The 15679-nt window shown below is 43.3% G+C and overlaps 1 protein-coding gene across 1 annotated transcript; it reads right to left on the reverse strand.

Moving 5' to 3' along the window:
• Positions 1–9775: 9775 nt before the first annotated feature.
• Positions 9776–13297, reverse strand: CCN2 (cellular communication network factor 2). Its single transcript, XM_063917355.1, has 5 exons — positions 13043–13297; positions 12552–12771; positions 11954–12205; positions 11436–11647; positions 9776–11055 (listed from the first exon to the last, which is right to left on the reverse strand). The coding sequence occupies exons 1-5, from the start codon at positions 13091–13093 to the stop codon at positions 10759–10761; spliced, it is 1032 nt and encodes a 343-aa protein (XP_063773425.1). The 5' UTR covers positions 13094–13297; the 3' UTR covers positions 9776–10758.
• Positions 13298–15679: the final 2382 nt, after the last annotated feature.

The raw sequence follows: 15679 nt of genomic DNA on the forward strand, positions 1-15679 counted from the left end.
GGACACAGGAGAGACGCGCGATGCGCTCCGTGTCCCTCCAACACAGCAGGGAGGGAGAGGAGACCGCAGATTGACATGCGGACGCTCGTCCGCATGTCAATCTGTTCTAAGGGAGCCGGGGAGCGGAGCACAGCACCGCAGATCGGATCGGAAGAGAGATCCGATCTGCGGTGTAGCAGGGGGCCCTTTTGGAAAGGGGGGCCCGGGGTACGTATCCCCCGGGCCCCCCCCTTAATCCGGCTCTGTCAGGGCCCCCCGCTGTATATTCCCAAAATCATGCTCTTGCACAGATTATGCAAGATGACACAGATACCGATTCTTACACTGAGGACGGTGATGGGGATGTGTTGAGGGGGGCAGCATCTCTTGCAAAAGGGGTGCAGTTGATGATAGAGGCCATTAGGGATGTGTTGAATATTATTGATACTACACCTGAGAAGGTTGAGGAGGCTTACTTCACTGAAAATAAGAAAGCCTCGCTAACCTTCCCTGCGTCAAAAGAATTAAATGCTATTTTTGAAAAAGCTTGGGAAAACCCTGAGAAAAAATTCCAGATCCCTAAATGGGTCCATGTGGCGTTTCCTTTCCCTGTGGAGGATAGGAAATAATGGGAAAACCCACCCATTGTTGATGCGTCTGTATCCAGACTCTCAAAAAAGGTGGTATTACCTGTTCCAGGATCCACCGCCTTGAAAGAGCCGGCTGATCGTAAAATTGATAATACGCTCAAATCCATGTACACAGCTTCGGGGGCTATACTACGTCCCACTATTGGCAGTGCTTGGATTGCCAAAGCTATAGTAAAGTGGTCAGGCACGTTACTTGAAGATTTGGATACTATGGATAAATATGATGTTGAATTGTTTTTGCGTAACATTCAGGATTCGGCAGGATTTCTAGTAGAATCCATGAAAGTCCTGGGATCCATGGCTGCAGGAATTTCCTCCATGTCTGTCTCAGCTCATCGAGGACTGTGGCTGCAACAGTAGTCTGCCGACGTGGAATCCAGGAGAAGTGTGGAGACCCTACCCTACACAGGTCAGGTTCTCTTTGGGGAAGCGTTAGATGCGTGGATCTCCACGGCTACAGCGGGTGTCACCTTTTCTTCCCTCAGCTGCACCTGCTACAAAGAAACCCTTTTCTTCAACTGCATCACAGCCCCTTCGGGCTGCCAAGCTACGAAAGGCCAGACCGTCCAACACCTTCTTTAGGGGAGGTCGGCCCAAATCCAAAAAACCTGCTGCTGCAGGTTCCCAGGAACAGAAACCTGCTTCAGGTATGCCGAAGTCCTCCGCATGACGGTGGACTGCACTCTCCAGAGGTGGGGCCGGTGGGAGTGAGACTCGGGCATTTCTGTCACTTCTGGGTGTCGTCCGGCCTGGATCCCTGGGTGCAAGATATCGTGTCCCAGGGGTACAGGCTGGAATTTTATGATCTCCCTCCGCGCAGGCAGCCATCCAGAAGTTGGTGGAGGCACAGGTTATTGTACCAGTCCCTCATATGCAAAACAAAGGTTACTATTCAAACCTTTTTCGTGGTACCGAAACCGGATGGTTCGGTCAGGCCCATTCTGAACCTAAAATCGCTAAATCCCTTTCTGAAGGAGTTCAAGTTCAAAATGGAGTCTCTAAGGGCGGTGATATCAGGTCTGGAAGAGGGGGAATTCCTGGTATCCCTGGATATCAAGGATGCGTACCTCCACATTCCAATATGGCTGCCGCATCAGGATTATCTCCGATTCGCACTGTTGGACTGTCACTATCAGTTCCAGGCTCTGCCATTTCGCCTCTCCACAGCACCGATTGAGTTCACCAAGGTGATGGCGGAAATGATGGTTCTCGTGATCATAATTCCATATCTGGACGATCTGCTGATAAAGGTATCGTCCAAGGAGAAGCTGTTACAGTCCATTCTTCTCATGACCCACCTGCTCAGGGAACATGGTTGGATCCTGAATCTTCCAAAATCAAATTTGGAACCAACTAGGAGGTTGTCCTTTCTGGGAATGATCCTCGACACGGAAGTGCAGAGGGTGTTTCTTCCAGAGGAAAAAGCATTGGTGATACAAACAATGGTCTGGGATGTCCTGTAGCCAGCCTTGGTGTCGGTTCATCATTCGCCTTCTGGGAAAGATGGTGGCCTCTTACGAGGCTCTACAGTACAGGAGGTTTCATGCTTGGTCCTTCCAACTGGATCTCCTGGACAAGTGATCGGGATCCCATCTACTTATGCACCAGAGGAAACATCTGTCCTCTGGTGGTTGCAACTACCTCACCTTCTGGAGGGCTGCAAGTTCGGGATTCAGGACTGGATCCTTCTAACCACGGATGCAAGTCTCCAGGGCTGGGGCGCAGTCACTCAAGGGGAGACCTTCCAAGGAAGGTGGTCAAGTCTGGAAGCCAGCCTGCTGATAAACATTCTAGAATTAAGAGCGGTCTTCTCCAAGCGGCCCATCTTCTGAGTAATCGGGCCATTCAAGTGCAGTCGGACAATGTAACAGTGGCTTACATCAACCGACAGGGCGGAACGAAGAGCAGAGCTGCAATGTCAGAGGTAACAAGAATCATCCTCTGGGCAGAAAAAAACGCGTTGGCACTGTCAGCAATCTTCATCCCGGGAGTAGACAACTGGGAAGCGGACTTCCTCAGCAGACACGATCTCCATCCAGGAGATTGGGGTCTCCATCCGGAGGTGTTCAAGGAGGTAACAGATCTTTGGGGTGTACCTCAAATCGACATGATGGCCTCTCATCTCAACAAGAAGCTTTGGCGATATTGTTCCAGGTCATGGGACCCGCAAGCAGTGGTGGTGGACGCCCTAGTGACTCTGTGGGTTTTCCAGTCGGTGTACGTGTTTCCACCACTCCCACTCATTCCAAGAGTGCTAAAGCTCATAAGGAGAACAAGGGTTCAAGCGATCCTCATTGCTCCAGACTGGCCAAGAAGGTCTTGGTATATGGATCTTCTGGGTCTACTGACAGAAGAGCCGAGGCCTCTTCCTCTTTGGGAGGGCCTGCTGCAGCAGGGGCCGTTCGCCTATCAAGACTTAACGCGGCTGGAGGTTGAACGCCAGATACTAGCTCGGAAGGGCATTCCGAACAAGGTTATTTCTACCCTGATACAGGCTAGGAAAAGGAGTAACATCTAAACATTACCATCGTATTTGGAAAAAATATGTATCTTGGTGTGAGTCCAAGAAGCTTCCTACGGTGGCGTTTCAACTGGGACATTTTCTCCTCTTCCTGTAAGCAGGTGTGGATATGGCCTGAGGTTGGGATCCATAAAGGTCCAAATTTTGGCCCTATCCATTTTCTTCCAGAAACAGTTGGCTGCCCTCCCTGAGGTTCAGACTTTTTTGAAGGGAGTTCTGCACATCCAACCTCCCTTTGTACCGCCTACGGTGCCCTGGGATCTAAACATGGTGTTGCAGTTCCTCCAGTCGGACTGGTTTGAACCTCTACAGGAGATTGAGGTCAAGTTTCTCACTTGGAAGGCTGTCACTTTGTTGGCCTTAACTTCTGCTAGACGTGTGTCGGAGTTGAGGGCTTTGTCATGTAGAAGCCCATACTTGATCTTCCATGAAGATAGAGCTGAGCTTCGGACACGTCAGCAGTTTCTTCCGAAGGTTGTGTCGGCATTTCATATCAACCAACCTATTGTGGTGCCAGTTGCGACTGACTCCTCAATTTCATCAAAGTCCTTAGATGTTGTAAGGGCTCTAAAAATCTATGTGAGGAGGACTGCTCGTCACAGAAAATCGGACTCGCTGTTTGTCCTGTATGATCCCAAGAAAATTGGGTGTCCTGCTTCTAAGCAGACGATCTCTCGCTGGATCAGGTTCACTATCCAGCATGCGTATTCTACGGCATGATTGCTGTGTCCTACATCTGTTAAGGTCCACTTTACTCGTAAGGTGGGGTCCTCTTGGGCGGGTGCCCGGGGTGTCTCTGCGTTACAACTTTGCTGAGCAGCAACTTGGTCTGGGTCGAACATGTTTGCAAAGTTCTACAAGTTCAATGCTTTGGCCTCTGAGGACCTGAAGTCTGTTCTATCTTTTCTGCAGGAGCCTCCGCGCTCTCCCTCCCATTCTCTCGCTGGATCAGGTTCACTATCCAGCATGCATATTCTATGGGGGGATTGCTGTGTCCTACGTCTGTTAAGGCCCACTCTACTCGTAAGGTGGGGTCCTCCTGGGCGGGTGCCCGGGGTGTCTCTGCGTTACATCTTTGCTGAGCAGCAACTTGGTCTGGGTCGAACATGTTTGCAAAGTTCTACAAGTTCAATGCTTTGGCCTCTGAGGACCTGAAGTCTGTTCTATCTGTTCTGCAGGAGCCTCCACGCTCTCCCTCCCATTCTGGGAGCTTTGGTACATCCCCATGGTATTAATGTGGACCCCAGCATCCTCTAGGACGTAAGAGAAAATAGGATTTAGGTTACCTACCGGTAAATCCTTTTCTTGTAGTCCGTAGAGGATGCTGGGCACCTGCCCAGTGCTTCGTTTTCCTGTTACCGTTATTTGGTTCAGTACAACTTTGTTTTAGTCGAGTACTGCATTGTTACTTAATAAGTAATGTTTCAGCGGTTGCTGAGTTTCAAGCTAGTTAGCTTGATGTGCCTTCTATGTGTGAGCTGGTGTGAATCTCGCCACTATCTGTGTAAATTCCTTCTCTCGAAGATGTCCATCTCCTCGGGCACAGTTTCTATACTGAGTCTGGTAGGAGGGGCATAGAGGGAGGAGCCAGCCCAAACTCTTAAACTCTTAAAGTGCCAATGGCTCCTGGTGGACCCGTTTATACCCCATGGTACTAATGTGGACCCCAGCATCCTCTACGGACTACGAGAAAAGGATTTACCGGTAGGTAACCAAAATCCTATTATAATTTACGTACAGTATATGACAATGTGCAACCATAGAAGGGAATATGCAAAAGAAGTCAGCGTGGCATCACATAAGTAAAAAAAAACAACCCCCCCCCCCCCCCACACACACACACACAAACAGTAGTGTTATCACATAAAGACAAAAGGCAACATGAACTTATAATTTTATAATAATGGCATTTATCATCTGGAAAGATAAAAGACTAGACTGGAATTGTAATGGGGGAACTGAGAGAGCAGAGGAAAATGGGGGGATCCTAGGCTAGGAGCCACTGGTGGAACAGCCTACACCAAAATTTGTGCCAAGTATGTCTTCCTCTATTAGTTTATACATATGTACATTTGCATACTGTATAGTTTGTATACTGTAAGTTTGTCAAATTCCATCACCAGACATCTTGTGTCACCCTATAAACAAAAAATATTATTATTATTATTATTATTATTATCATCATCATCATCATCATCATCATCATCATCATCATCATCATCACTAAAACAATGTAAACGGACATGTGACCCTAGTAATCTTCACTGTTTCAGATGGAAGAGTCTTGGTGGCTTCCACCTATTACTCTTATGCTTGGTAAACATGAATCATCATGTCATTCACTGATGAATAATGAAGCTTCTCTACTGCTGCAACTGTTTTGTGCAGGTTGGGAACGAGTAACCGGCGGTCGGGATCCCGGCACTCAGCATACCGATGCTGGGATCCCAGCTGCCAGAATGCCGACAGGGGGGCTGCGCTCGCCATGTTGTAGGCTCAGTGGATCGCTGCACTTGCCACAGGTTCTATTCCCACTCTATGGCTGTCGTGGACACTCAAAAGTGGAAATAGTCTTGGGTCCCCTGCAGGCATTCTGGCGGCCGCGATCCCAGGGTCAGTATGCTGACCACCATGATCCCGACCACCGGGTTCATAACTACATCCCGTTTTGTGCCACTGACAGGGAGGACATGGTATGGGATAAGGTCTATGAAATACTTCTGTAGGATCATTAAAAAAATTAGACCTCATAGACGTGGCACAACTAACACAGTTTAATCTTTGTTTTGTCAGTACATTCACAGCCATCCTCTCACCTCTACATTCTTCCTCCTGGGTCAGGTAATTTGGCAATCTCCAATACTTGATGCATTTGCAAGTATCCAAATGACATCAAACAATCGTGTACATTTCTGTAGCACTGTGTTGAACACATTTTAAGCATTTTTAGTACAGCACAGATTGGGGGATTTTCGAAGCCTCGGCAACCGACCTGAATGACCTGATAGACCCCGTCACATCCTACATCAGCTACTGTGAGGACATGTGTGTACCTACAAAGAATTACCGCATCTACAACAACAACAAGCCCTGGTTCAACGCCCAGCTCAGGTAACTTCATTGGGCCAAAGAGGAGGCCTATAGTAGCGGTGACAGAGCACTATATAACAGAAGTAGGAACTCTCTGTCTAAAGATATCAGGCTAGCAAAAAAGCGGTTCTCGGACAAGCTGACTACGATCTCTCCACCAATGACCCCGTATCTCTATGGAAAGGAATGCAATCCATAACCAACTACAAGAAAACATCGAAACCCACCACCATGCACCAGGGCCTAGCAGACGAGCTGAACCACTTTTATTGCAGGTTTGAAAAATAAGTCCCCTGCTACCAAAACTATCACCCGAACACGGGGCCTAATTCTGAGTTGATCGCAGCAGCAGTTTAGTTAGCAGTTGGGCAAAACCATGTGCACTGCAGGAGGGGCAGATATAACGTGCAGAGAGAGTTAGATTTGGGTGGGGTGTATTCAAACTGAACTCTAAATTGCAGTGTAAAAATAAAGCAGCCAGTATTTACCCTGCACATAAACAAAATAACCCACCCAAATCTAACTCTCCCTGCAGATGCTATATCTGCCCCCCCCGCAGTGCACATGGTTTTGCCCAATTGCTAACAAACTTGCTGCTGCGATCAACTCAGAATTACCCCCACTGACGGCACTCCAGGCACTTCAAGTTGCCCAAGAAGAGGTGGAGGCGCTGTTCAATAGGGCCAAACCCAGGAAAGCACCAGGGCCCGACGGAGTGTCACCATCTGCCCTGAGAGCATGTGTGGGTCAGCTCGCCCCCATATTCACCAAGATCTTCAACAAATCACTGGAGCAACAGAAAGTCCCCTCCTGCCTCAAAAGGTCCACTATGGTCCCGGTCCCCAAGAAAGTCTCTATCATGAACCTGAATGACTACAGGCCAATAGCACTGACGTCTGTGGTCATGAAAACGTTCAAGCACCTGTTTTTGAATTTCCTGAAAAATGTGACCAGCCCCCAACTGGACCCCTTTCAATTCACCTATTGATCGAATCGGTGCATCAAGGGCGCAGTAAACCTGGGCCTGCACCACATTCTACAGCACCTAGACATTCCCGGTACCTATGCAAGGGTCCTGTTTGTTGATTTCAGCTTGGCCTTTAATACAATATTCCCCAGCATCCTCCACCCCAAATTACTTCGCCTAGGGGTACCAGAAACTACCTGTTCCTGGTTTGTAGACTTCCTGACAGATAGGACACAGGTGGGGAAAGCGCGTGACTTCACCTCGTAAGTGCGGATCATGAGCACAGGCGCCTCCCGGGGCTGTGTCATCTCACCCCTGCTCTTCTCCCTGTATACAACTGACTGCACCTCAGTGCTGCAATCAGTAAAGATCATCAAATTCGCTGACGACACCACTGTCATCGGCCTCATCAAGGATGGGGATGAATTGGCCAACAGATGGTAAGTGGACTGGTTGGCCAGTGGTGCAGCAACAACAACCTTGAGCTCAACCCAAAAAAAACTGTCGAGATGGTAGTGGACTTCCAGAAGAAGTCGGCTAGTGCACTTCCACTAATGATTGCTGACAGTGCGGTGTCACTAGTGGACTCCTTCAAGTTCCTGGGGACCACAATAACCCGGGAACTTAAATGGGGGCCCAACGCAGATGCCACTGTCGGGAAAGCACAGCAGAGGTTGTTCTTCCTCTGGCAACTAAGGAAGTTCAACATCCCACAGAATCTTCTGTTCCTCTTCTACTCTGCAATCATGGAGTCCGTACTGTGCTACTCGATACTGGTATGGTACAGCTCCGCCAGCGCGAGGGACAGAGGCAGACTCCAAAAGGTAGTCAGAACCGCAGAGAAGATCATCGGGGTCAAACTTCCCTCAGTCCAGGACCTATACCTGTCCAGAGCAAAAAAATGAGCAATGAAAATAATAAAGGACCAGCTACTCCCAGCCACAGCATGTTTAACTTGCATCCATCTGGCAGTCGTTACAGGGCTGTCCCCACCAGGTACTCCAGAAGCCTCAAAAGTTTCTTCCCCCAAGCAGTCCACCTGCTGAACTCCTGAACATTGACGGACTAGATGTACACGTAACTCACTTGTGTCCCTTTGGCATACCGATCTGTATGACTGTACTTGACTCCCAACACCCCCCCCCCCCTACACACACACACACACACACACACACACACACACACACACACACACACACACACACACACACACCTGCTTACCTGTTACCTACTTTGCTGTTGTATAGCAAACCGAAGACATATTCCTAGTATACGCAAGTATACCTGGCCAATAAAGCTGATTCTGATTCTGACAATCATGTACATTTGAAATTGCGGGAAGGAAAAGTGATCGCAATAACCACAATTTCCTAATCTGTATTCATCAAATGGTAAGTACAAACCTTCCACTAGCAATATGATTGTGCGTCTGTTTAATCACAATTTACTGTATGTTAGTTATTCCTATGCAATGCTTATTCAATTAATTTATAAAGCCTTAAGAATAAAACTAGTGAATATTGCGATTGCTATACAGATTAAGAAGCAAATCTTTATATTTCTCAGAAAAGTAGGGACAGTTTGCAGGGACTCTCAGAAAATGTATTAAAAAACTTTATGAACCCCTTTTCATTATATATTTCTTCATAACAGCATTACATAAATGATATTAGCATATCAAAATAAGAATTTGTATAAAAAAATCTCTAATGAATGTTTGAATGAACAATGAATGTTTGTGCAAATAATTCCCTTTTATATCCCTTGCTCTGTTAATTACACAATTTATAAGTATTCTACTTCTGTGTATATGCTACACTGATATCCAATTCATACGTGCTCATTAGAGCAGTGCCATTATCAGAAACCCTGTCCAAAAATAGAACAATGTAAGAGCACTGCTTCTGCCTTTAACTATGCTCTTACTTTTTCTACCCATTTTAACGTAAAATTAAGACTGTAACTTTGCACTGATCTTTTATCAATAGTGCCATCACTTACTATAATAACTTTCTTACATGTATGCTAAATAATGCACTGGTAAATGTTTACAGTCTGGGACACAATAAAACTTGATGCACATATAATATGTGTTGAAAAGGTTACAAGATGGCTGTTTCTAGTTGAACAGTTTGATTCTGAGACAGATCAACCGAATAAAATTCTGCTGTATCCCCAAACTTAAATTTACCTTGTTTGTACATGAAATGCATTAATAAAGGAACTATCTGATTCTAGCTAAATGAGTATTTTGAAATATATTGTTCTCTGTGTAGCATTGGTTTAGTTTTACTTTATGAATATGATGTCTTCTAAAACACTTACATAAATGTCTCTTGTGACACATAAATAATTTTTATATGTAAAGTGTATGACAATAATTGTTGAGCCATGAAGAATAATGCAAGCCATGTGCTACAATAGCAACTGTAACTGTAGTCCAAATATGATTTCATTAGCTTCAAAAAGATTTAAAGGATGTTAAAGTACACTTATTCTAAATACTGTTTCCCAAATGTGCATGCCATGAATGTCTAAAGTGAGGAACACAAGTAAAAATACAGATGGTTTATATAAAAAATAAAATGTTTTATTTTTCATCTAGAAAAGTGCAAACATGTACCTTTTTGGTCACACTTCTCAACAAATAAAAAAATGTTGAACATAAAAGTACAGTCATGATCAAGGTAAAAAACAAAAACAATAGATTATCAAAGTGAAAATCATAAACAGTCTCAAGCATGTGTTCATTAAAGCTTGACTAATACAAAAACAATACCATTAATACTGCCTGATATCACATACTGTATGATGCTCCTTTTAACTGATTACAATTTTTACTTCATAATCTATTTTATATTTATTTGTTCAGACAAGTGTTACAAAGTACTTATCTCAGGAGCCAAAAACATAATTAAAAACAGAACAGATTATCAAAACATAGCATTATAAAAATGGAGAACAGAAACGAAAAACAAATTTAAGTTAACTTAGATAACTGTACAAAAATATATACATTATGTACAATAACTATAAAAAGCAAGATTACAACATGCAAGAAAACATGCTGTAAACTTTCCAGTCTTGTAACAAACATAGTTTTCATTCCACCCAGTACATTTACTTAGGGTTTGCTAAAAAACAGTTGTCCCACAAGGACAACTTATTTAGCACAAAAATGTAGCCAGAATATAAACTCCAGCTGTCACTGACATGGTGTCAGTTCATCATATACCATATATAAAAATAGTAAGAGCTTCTTTTTTTCCAGTTGCATTACTGGGTACAATATAAATCACCATACTCAGTGAATACTGCATGATAGCAGTGAATGTACAGTGATTTTAAATTGCACTCAGCAGAGCTATTTTGGCCTGGTTCGTCTCGTTTTCTTCAAACCAATGGCTGGGGTCATTCAACAATCAAGTCTTTAAAACAAAGACTTTCCTTTAAACAATCTTAAATATGTTTTTGTGCTATAAAATGATGTTTAGCAATGAGATGCAAAGTCATTTCAAGTTAAACAGTCTTTTAGGGGTGATTCTGTGGATCTATGCCATATCCCCATACATTTTCCTGTAGTACATGGACTCAAAGATATCATTGTCTCCTGGACAGTTGTAATGACATGCACATGTCTTGATGAACATCATCTTCTTCTTCATGACCTCACCATCAGGACACTTGAACTCTACTGGGAGGGTGGCTGTTCTATGAGGAGTGCAACAACGACCATCTGTGCAAACCCCACAAAACTTTGCTCTGTAGGTTTTCACACTTGTGCATCCGGAAAGCTCAAACTTGACAGGTTTGGAAATTTTAGGAGTGCGGATACACTTCTTTCCTTTCTGTTGTGGAGTAAAAAAAAAAAAAAAACCCATACATTAGATACTGTATTTAATTTTGGTTAGGTTTTCACTTTTATATCTTAAATTTATGTGTAGGCCTTTGAAAAGTCATGTTTTAGTAACACTTATGCATATTTAATTTTTCCAGTGATACATTTCTATTTGACTTTATCCTGTTATGTATTACACCATGTCTAAATTCCACTGCATAATAATATTTTAAATTAGTAAAAATTTAACAAAAAAGGGAGAATTAATTGTGCCTGCCCTTTTTTTTTTTAGCAAATGGCAGATTCTGCATAAGACTAGATTGTCATTGTCAGTGATTAAATGCTAATACAGTATTATAACCAGTGTAAAAAAATAATAACTTTATTCACCTTAATGTTTTCCTCAAGGTCAGCCTCACAAGGTCGGACCATGCAGAGTCTGCTCTGTTTCTCCAGTCTGCAGTGCTCATTGTCATTGGTAACTCGAGTAGAGATCCCCATTCCACAGGTCTTTGAGCAAGCACTCCATTCAGTTGTCTGTACCAAGCAATTAGCTCGGATCAGAGAAGGATCAGGACCATAAGTCTCCTCCATTCTAAAAGCTGTGGAATAATAAATAATGACATGTTCAATTTTCATACAAAATATGGTTACATATGAAAAGTGAAAATACTTCTATTAGTCCTACATTGATGATGATACTAGTAAGTCACCTTTTGATAGATTATATAGTGAACCTCTAACTCAGTAGAGGTTCACTGTATAATCTATCACACACTGTTCCATTACCATATATTTGTATATATATTACAGTGCTATTTGCTGTTGTTGTTTTCTTTACCAAATAATTTTCTTACTAATAATGAGAAGATTTAATGTACAGTAAACAGAACAATCCCAGAACTTACCAGGGAGAGCAGGTCCAACCATGGTCTTCTCCATTGGCTGATCACAGACCCATTCTTCACAGCACTTGCCAGGCAGTTTCACTCTTCTTGGGAAGGGGCAATCAGGGCTAGAGAGACGGATGTCCATGCTGCAGAGTGGCACGCAGCCCACACCTCCGTCCAGACAAGTACACTGGTACTTGCAGCTGCTTTGGAAAGACTCCCCACTTCGATACACCATTCCTCCAAATACGCAGGGGGCACCTTCCCTTGCTTGAATAAAGAAAGGACACCATTTAGTATTCATGTGCAGAGATGCATCAGACAAAACGGTTTGTTCTAAACATGCTACGTTTGCATTTATATGCAGGTCTACCTTTAACTTCTATAGAATTATATTATGCATTCAAAAGGTGCATAGAGATTGTTCCATTTAACTTACAAATTAGAAAAAGTTTGGGGCATTATGTTCTACAGTATATTGTTCGTTTTAGAATGGACAAATACATTTAGGTCTATTTCTTTTTCTTTACAAATACAGAAACTAATTCACTATTCAGATATCTTTAGTTAAAATGATAGTAAGAAAAAGATAAGCATATATTTGTGTACAACTTACCAGTGCAGACTCCAATTTTGCGATTCATTCTTGAGCCAAAGTCACAGAACAGTCCTTTGTGTGGATCACAGACGTCTCTCTCTGTGCACAGCTCGCCCAGCTGCTTAGAGCACACTTTGCAGCAGCCACATCCATCCTGTACTAAACTGACACCAGGCTCACACACAGGTACCTTCTGTGGGCACTGACATTCCCCACTGCAATCCTGGGCATCAGATACCTGTAAGATAGAGCAAAAGGGGAGTCAGAGAGTGAAACATATCCCTCTAACACAGTGAGCACAACCTAACTGCCAGAAAAGGAGTTTATTAAATATATTCTAACATGTTCAATTTACTTTACACGTCTTGTTCTAAAACAGTACGGTACATTTAGCATTAAATATATATGTTCTGAAAACAAATGTATCTCTCTATTCACATCTTAAAACACTGACTTAACTAAAACTACAATAAATAAAGCATTTACCAGTGCCCGTAAGAGTGACTTACCCAGCAGAACAGAGCAAAGAGGAGAACAGCTGTTACTTTTCCTGAAGACATTGTTCAGTATTCTGCAAATCAAAAGAAAATATTCTTCTGTCGTTCTCTGTAGATCTCAAAGTGATCTCGGGTTAGGTTCTCGCAGGTTTCTCTGGAGTTAGTTGCTTGATTTAGTTCAGAGTATGAAAGCCTCTTTCCTTTGTCCCTGTTGCTGAATGTGATTCCTCTCTCAGGTTCTGGAAGAGTTGTTGTATGAGTCTAGCAGAGAGCTGTGCTCTTTTATACCCTGTTGGCTGCTGAGACTCGCCAATGAGCTGAATGGAGTCCTACACAAGCAGGGACATTCCTCACATTCCTCCCAACCTTCCTGCCCCATCAGCTCACACCGGATTGATCCTGACCCCTTGACACTCCACATTCCTTCTGTCTGAAAAAACTGGCACACGCCACAGCACAAAAAAGGCGCTGTATCCTTGCCATCAAATAGGATTTTCTCCTTGCTTTTATATAATTTCCAATCTACCTTCTATAATTTTATATGAAAGGAGTCTTCAGCCTTGTTTTTGTATGGCTAACCTCTGTTCCAGACAGCGTTGCCCTACCACTTTCATGTTACAATAATCGTGTTAACACATCTCATGGCGAGATGTAACCACAGTATAAAAATACATTCTTCCTAGTTTCAGAGTCAACCTAAAGTACACGAGGGAGGGGCAAATACAGGACACAAGTTACATGTATAGAAGTGTATTAATTTGGGGGAGTGCTGGTATATTGTTTTATGTAATGAGTGCAACAAAATAAGTGCACATTATATGATATTTCAGTTGATTTATTAGTTTATATATACATTATTATCATGATTGTTATTATTAATGTTGCTGTCACATTTTTTTTATATAGAACATTTTAAAATGATTATTATTACTACTACCAGTTATTTATAGCGCACACAGAGATTTACAGAGAATATTTCACTCATTCACATCAGTCCCTGCCCCAATGGAGTTTTCAATATATATACCCTGTTATATGGAAACATACCTACAAATTAGGGTTATTTTTTTTGTATTATTATTATTAATAAAAAAATAAACAGTATTTTAAACAATAGAATGCAATGTAATTAAACAACAGGGCACTAAAATATTCTGGAACCACATACTCTTGATAAAACATGGTTAACTTAAATCTAGGAGTATAATACTTGTACAGATCTTGTTTGGCAAAGTATTTTCTCACTGGAAATCAATAATGTTGATTTTTTACTTTCAAATTCTGCATCAGTTGCCAATGGCAACCAATCAGCTGCTACATATAATTTTATAGAATGCCGTGATAAATGTTACTTAAAGTTGATTGGTTGCCATAGGGAACTTCTCCACTTGCTCACTTTCCCTCTCTATTCACTGCTTCATACATCTACCCAATTGTTTTCTGTGTTGTTATAAAACCTTGTGGGACACGGTTATCTCATTTTTTTAATTTTAAAAATATGGATTCTCTTATCTGTCTGTTATGCAAGTAAATAACTGAAATCAGCTTGCTATTTTATTGCATATATAAGTAGTGAACCATGATCCAACTTGTTTTCCCCAAAGAAATCTAGGAAGTATCTCCTATATATTTGCCCAGATCTGTGACTTTGTGATTCATTTGCTAACGCTGGGCAGAGTCACAATGCTGGGCGGAGTCAAGTCAAAGATCTGCCCAAATATATAGGAGAGAATAGGAGTACACACTGGCCAAATATATAGGAGAAAATAGGAGAACATATAACAGTACATGGTGATAACAGTACATACATAGTGAGCCCAGGAGAGACAGCAGCAGCAGGTTAAAGCTCCGTATAAGCACCACCCCCAGCCGTCAGCTATTGACACATGTTAATGCTCCGTACAAGCACCGCCGGCAGCCGCCAACTATTGGATACATGTTAAAGCTCCATACAAGCACCGCCCCCAGCCACCAGCTATTGGACACATGGCTGAGGAGTGCGCTGTGATTGGCCGCCAATGCAACTAGCACCTGGGTCCCCGCTCACACAGGGAGACGCTGGCGGACACTACAGTGCCAGGCGCCGGAGAGTGCAGTAAGATGCCTGTGCGCTCCGTCCCCTGGCAGTGAGCCCCACTTCGTACCCGCCCTCACCCCGCGTCCCCACTATATGTAGGGAGTTGGGGATGCTCTGTACCACGGGGGCAGCAGCAGTAGCTACATCCCATCACACCCACGGGTGGCCAATCACAGCGCACCCTTCAGCATGTGTCCAATGGCTGGTGCCTGGAGGCGGTGCTTGTATGTCGCGTTAACATGCTGCTGCTGCCTTTCCTGTGCTCACTATGTATGTACTGTTATTACAATGTACTGTTATGTGTTCTCCTATACTCTCCTATATATTTGGCCAGTGTGTACTCCTATTCTCTCCTATATATTTGGCCACTGTGTTCTCCTATTCTCTCCAATATATTTGGCCAGTGTGTTCTCCTATTCTCTCCTATATATTTGGCCAGTGTGTTCTCCTATTTTCTCCTATGCTTCTCCTATATATTTGGCCAGATCTGTAACTTGACTCCGCCCAGCATTGTGACTCCACCCAGCTTTAGCAATGAGTCACAAAGTCACAGATCTGTCCAAATATATAGG

The sequence above is a fragment of the Pseudophryne corroboree genome, chromosome 4, assembly GCF_028390025.1.
Source record: "Pseudophryne corroboree isolate aPseCor3 chromosome 4, aPseCor3.hap2, whole genome shotgun sequence".
In the NCBI taxonomy this organism is placed as follows: domain Eukaryota; kingdom Metazoa; phylum Chordata; class Amphibia; order Anura; family Myobatrachidae; genus Pseudophryne; species Pseudophryne corroboree.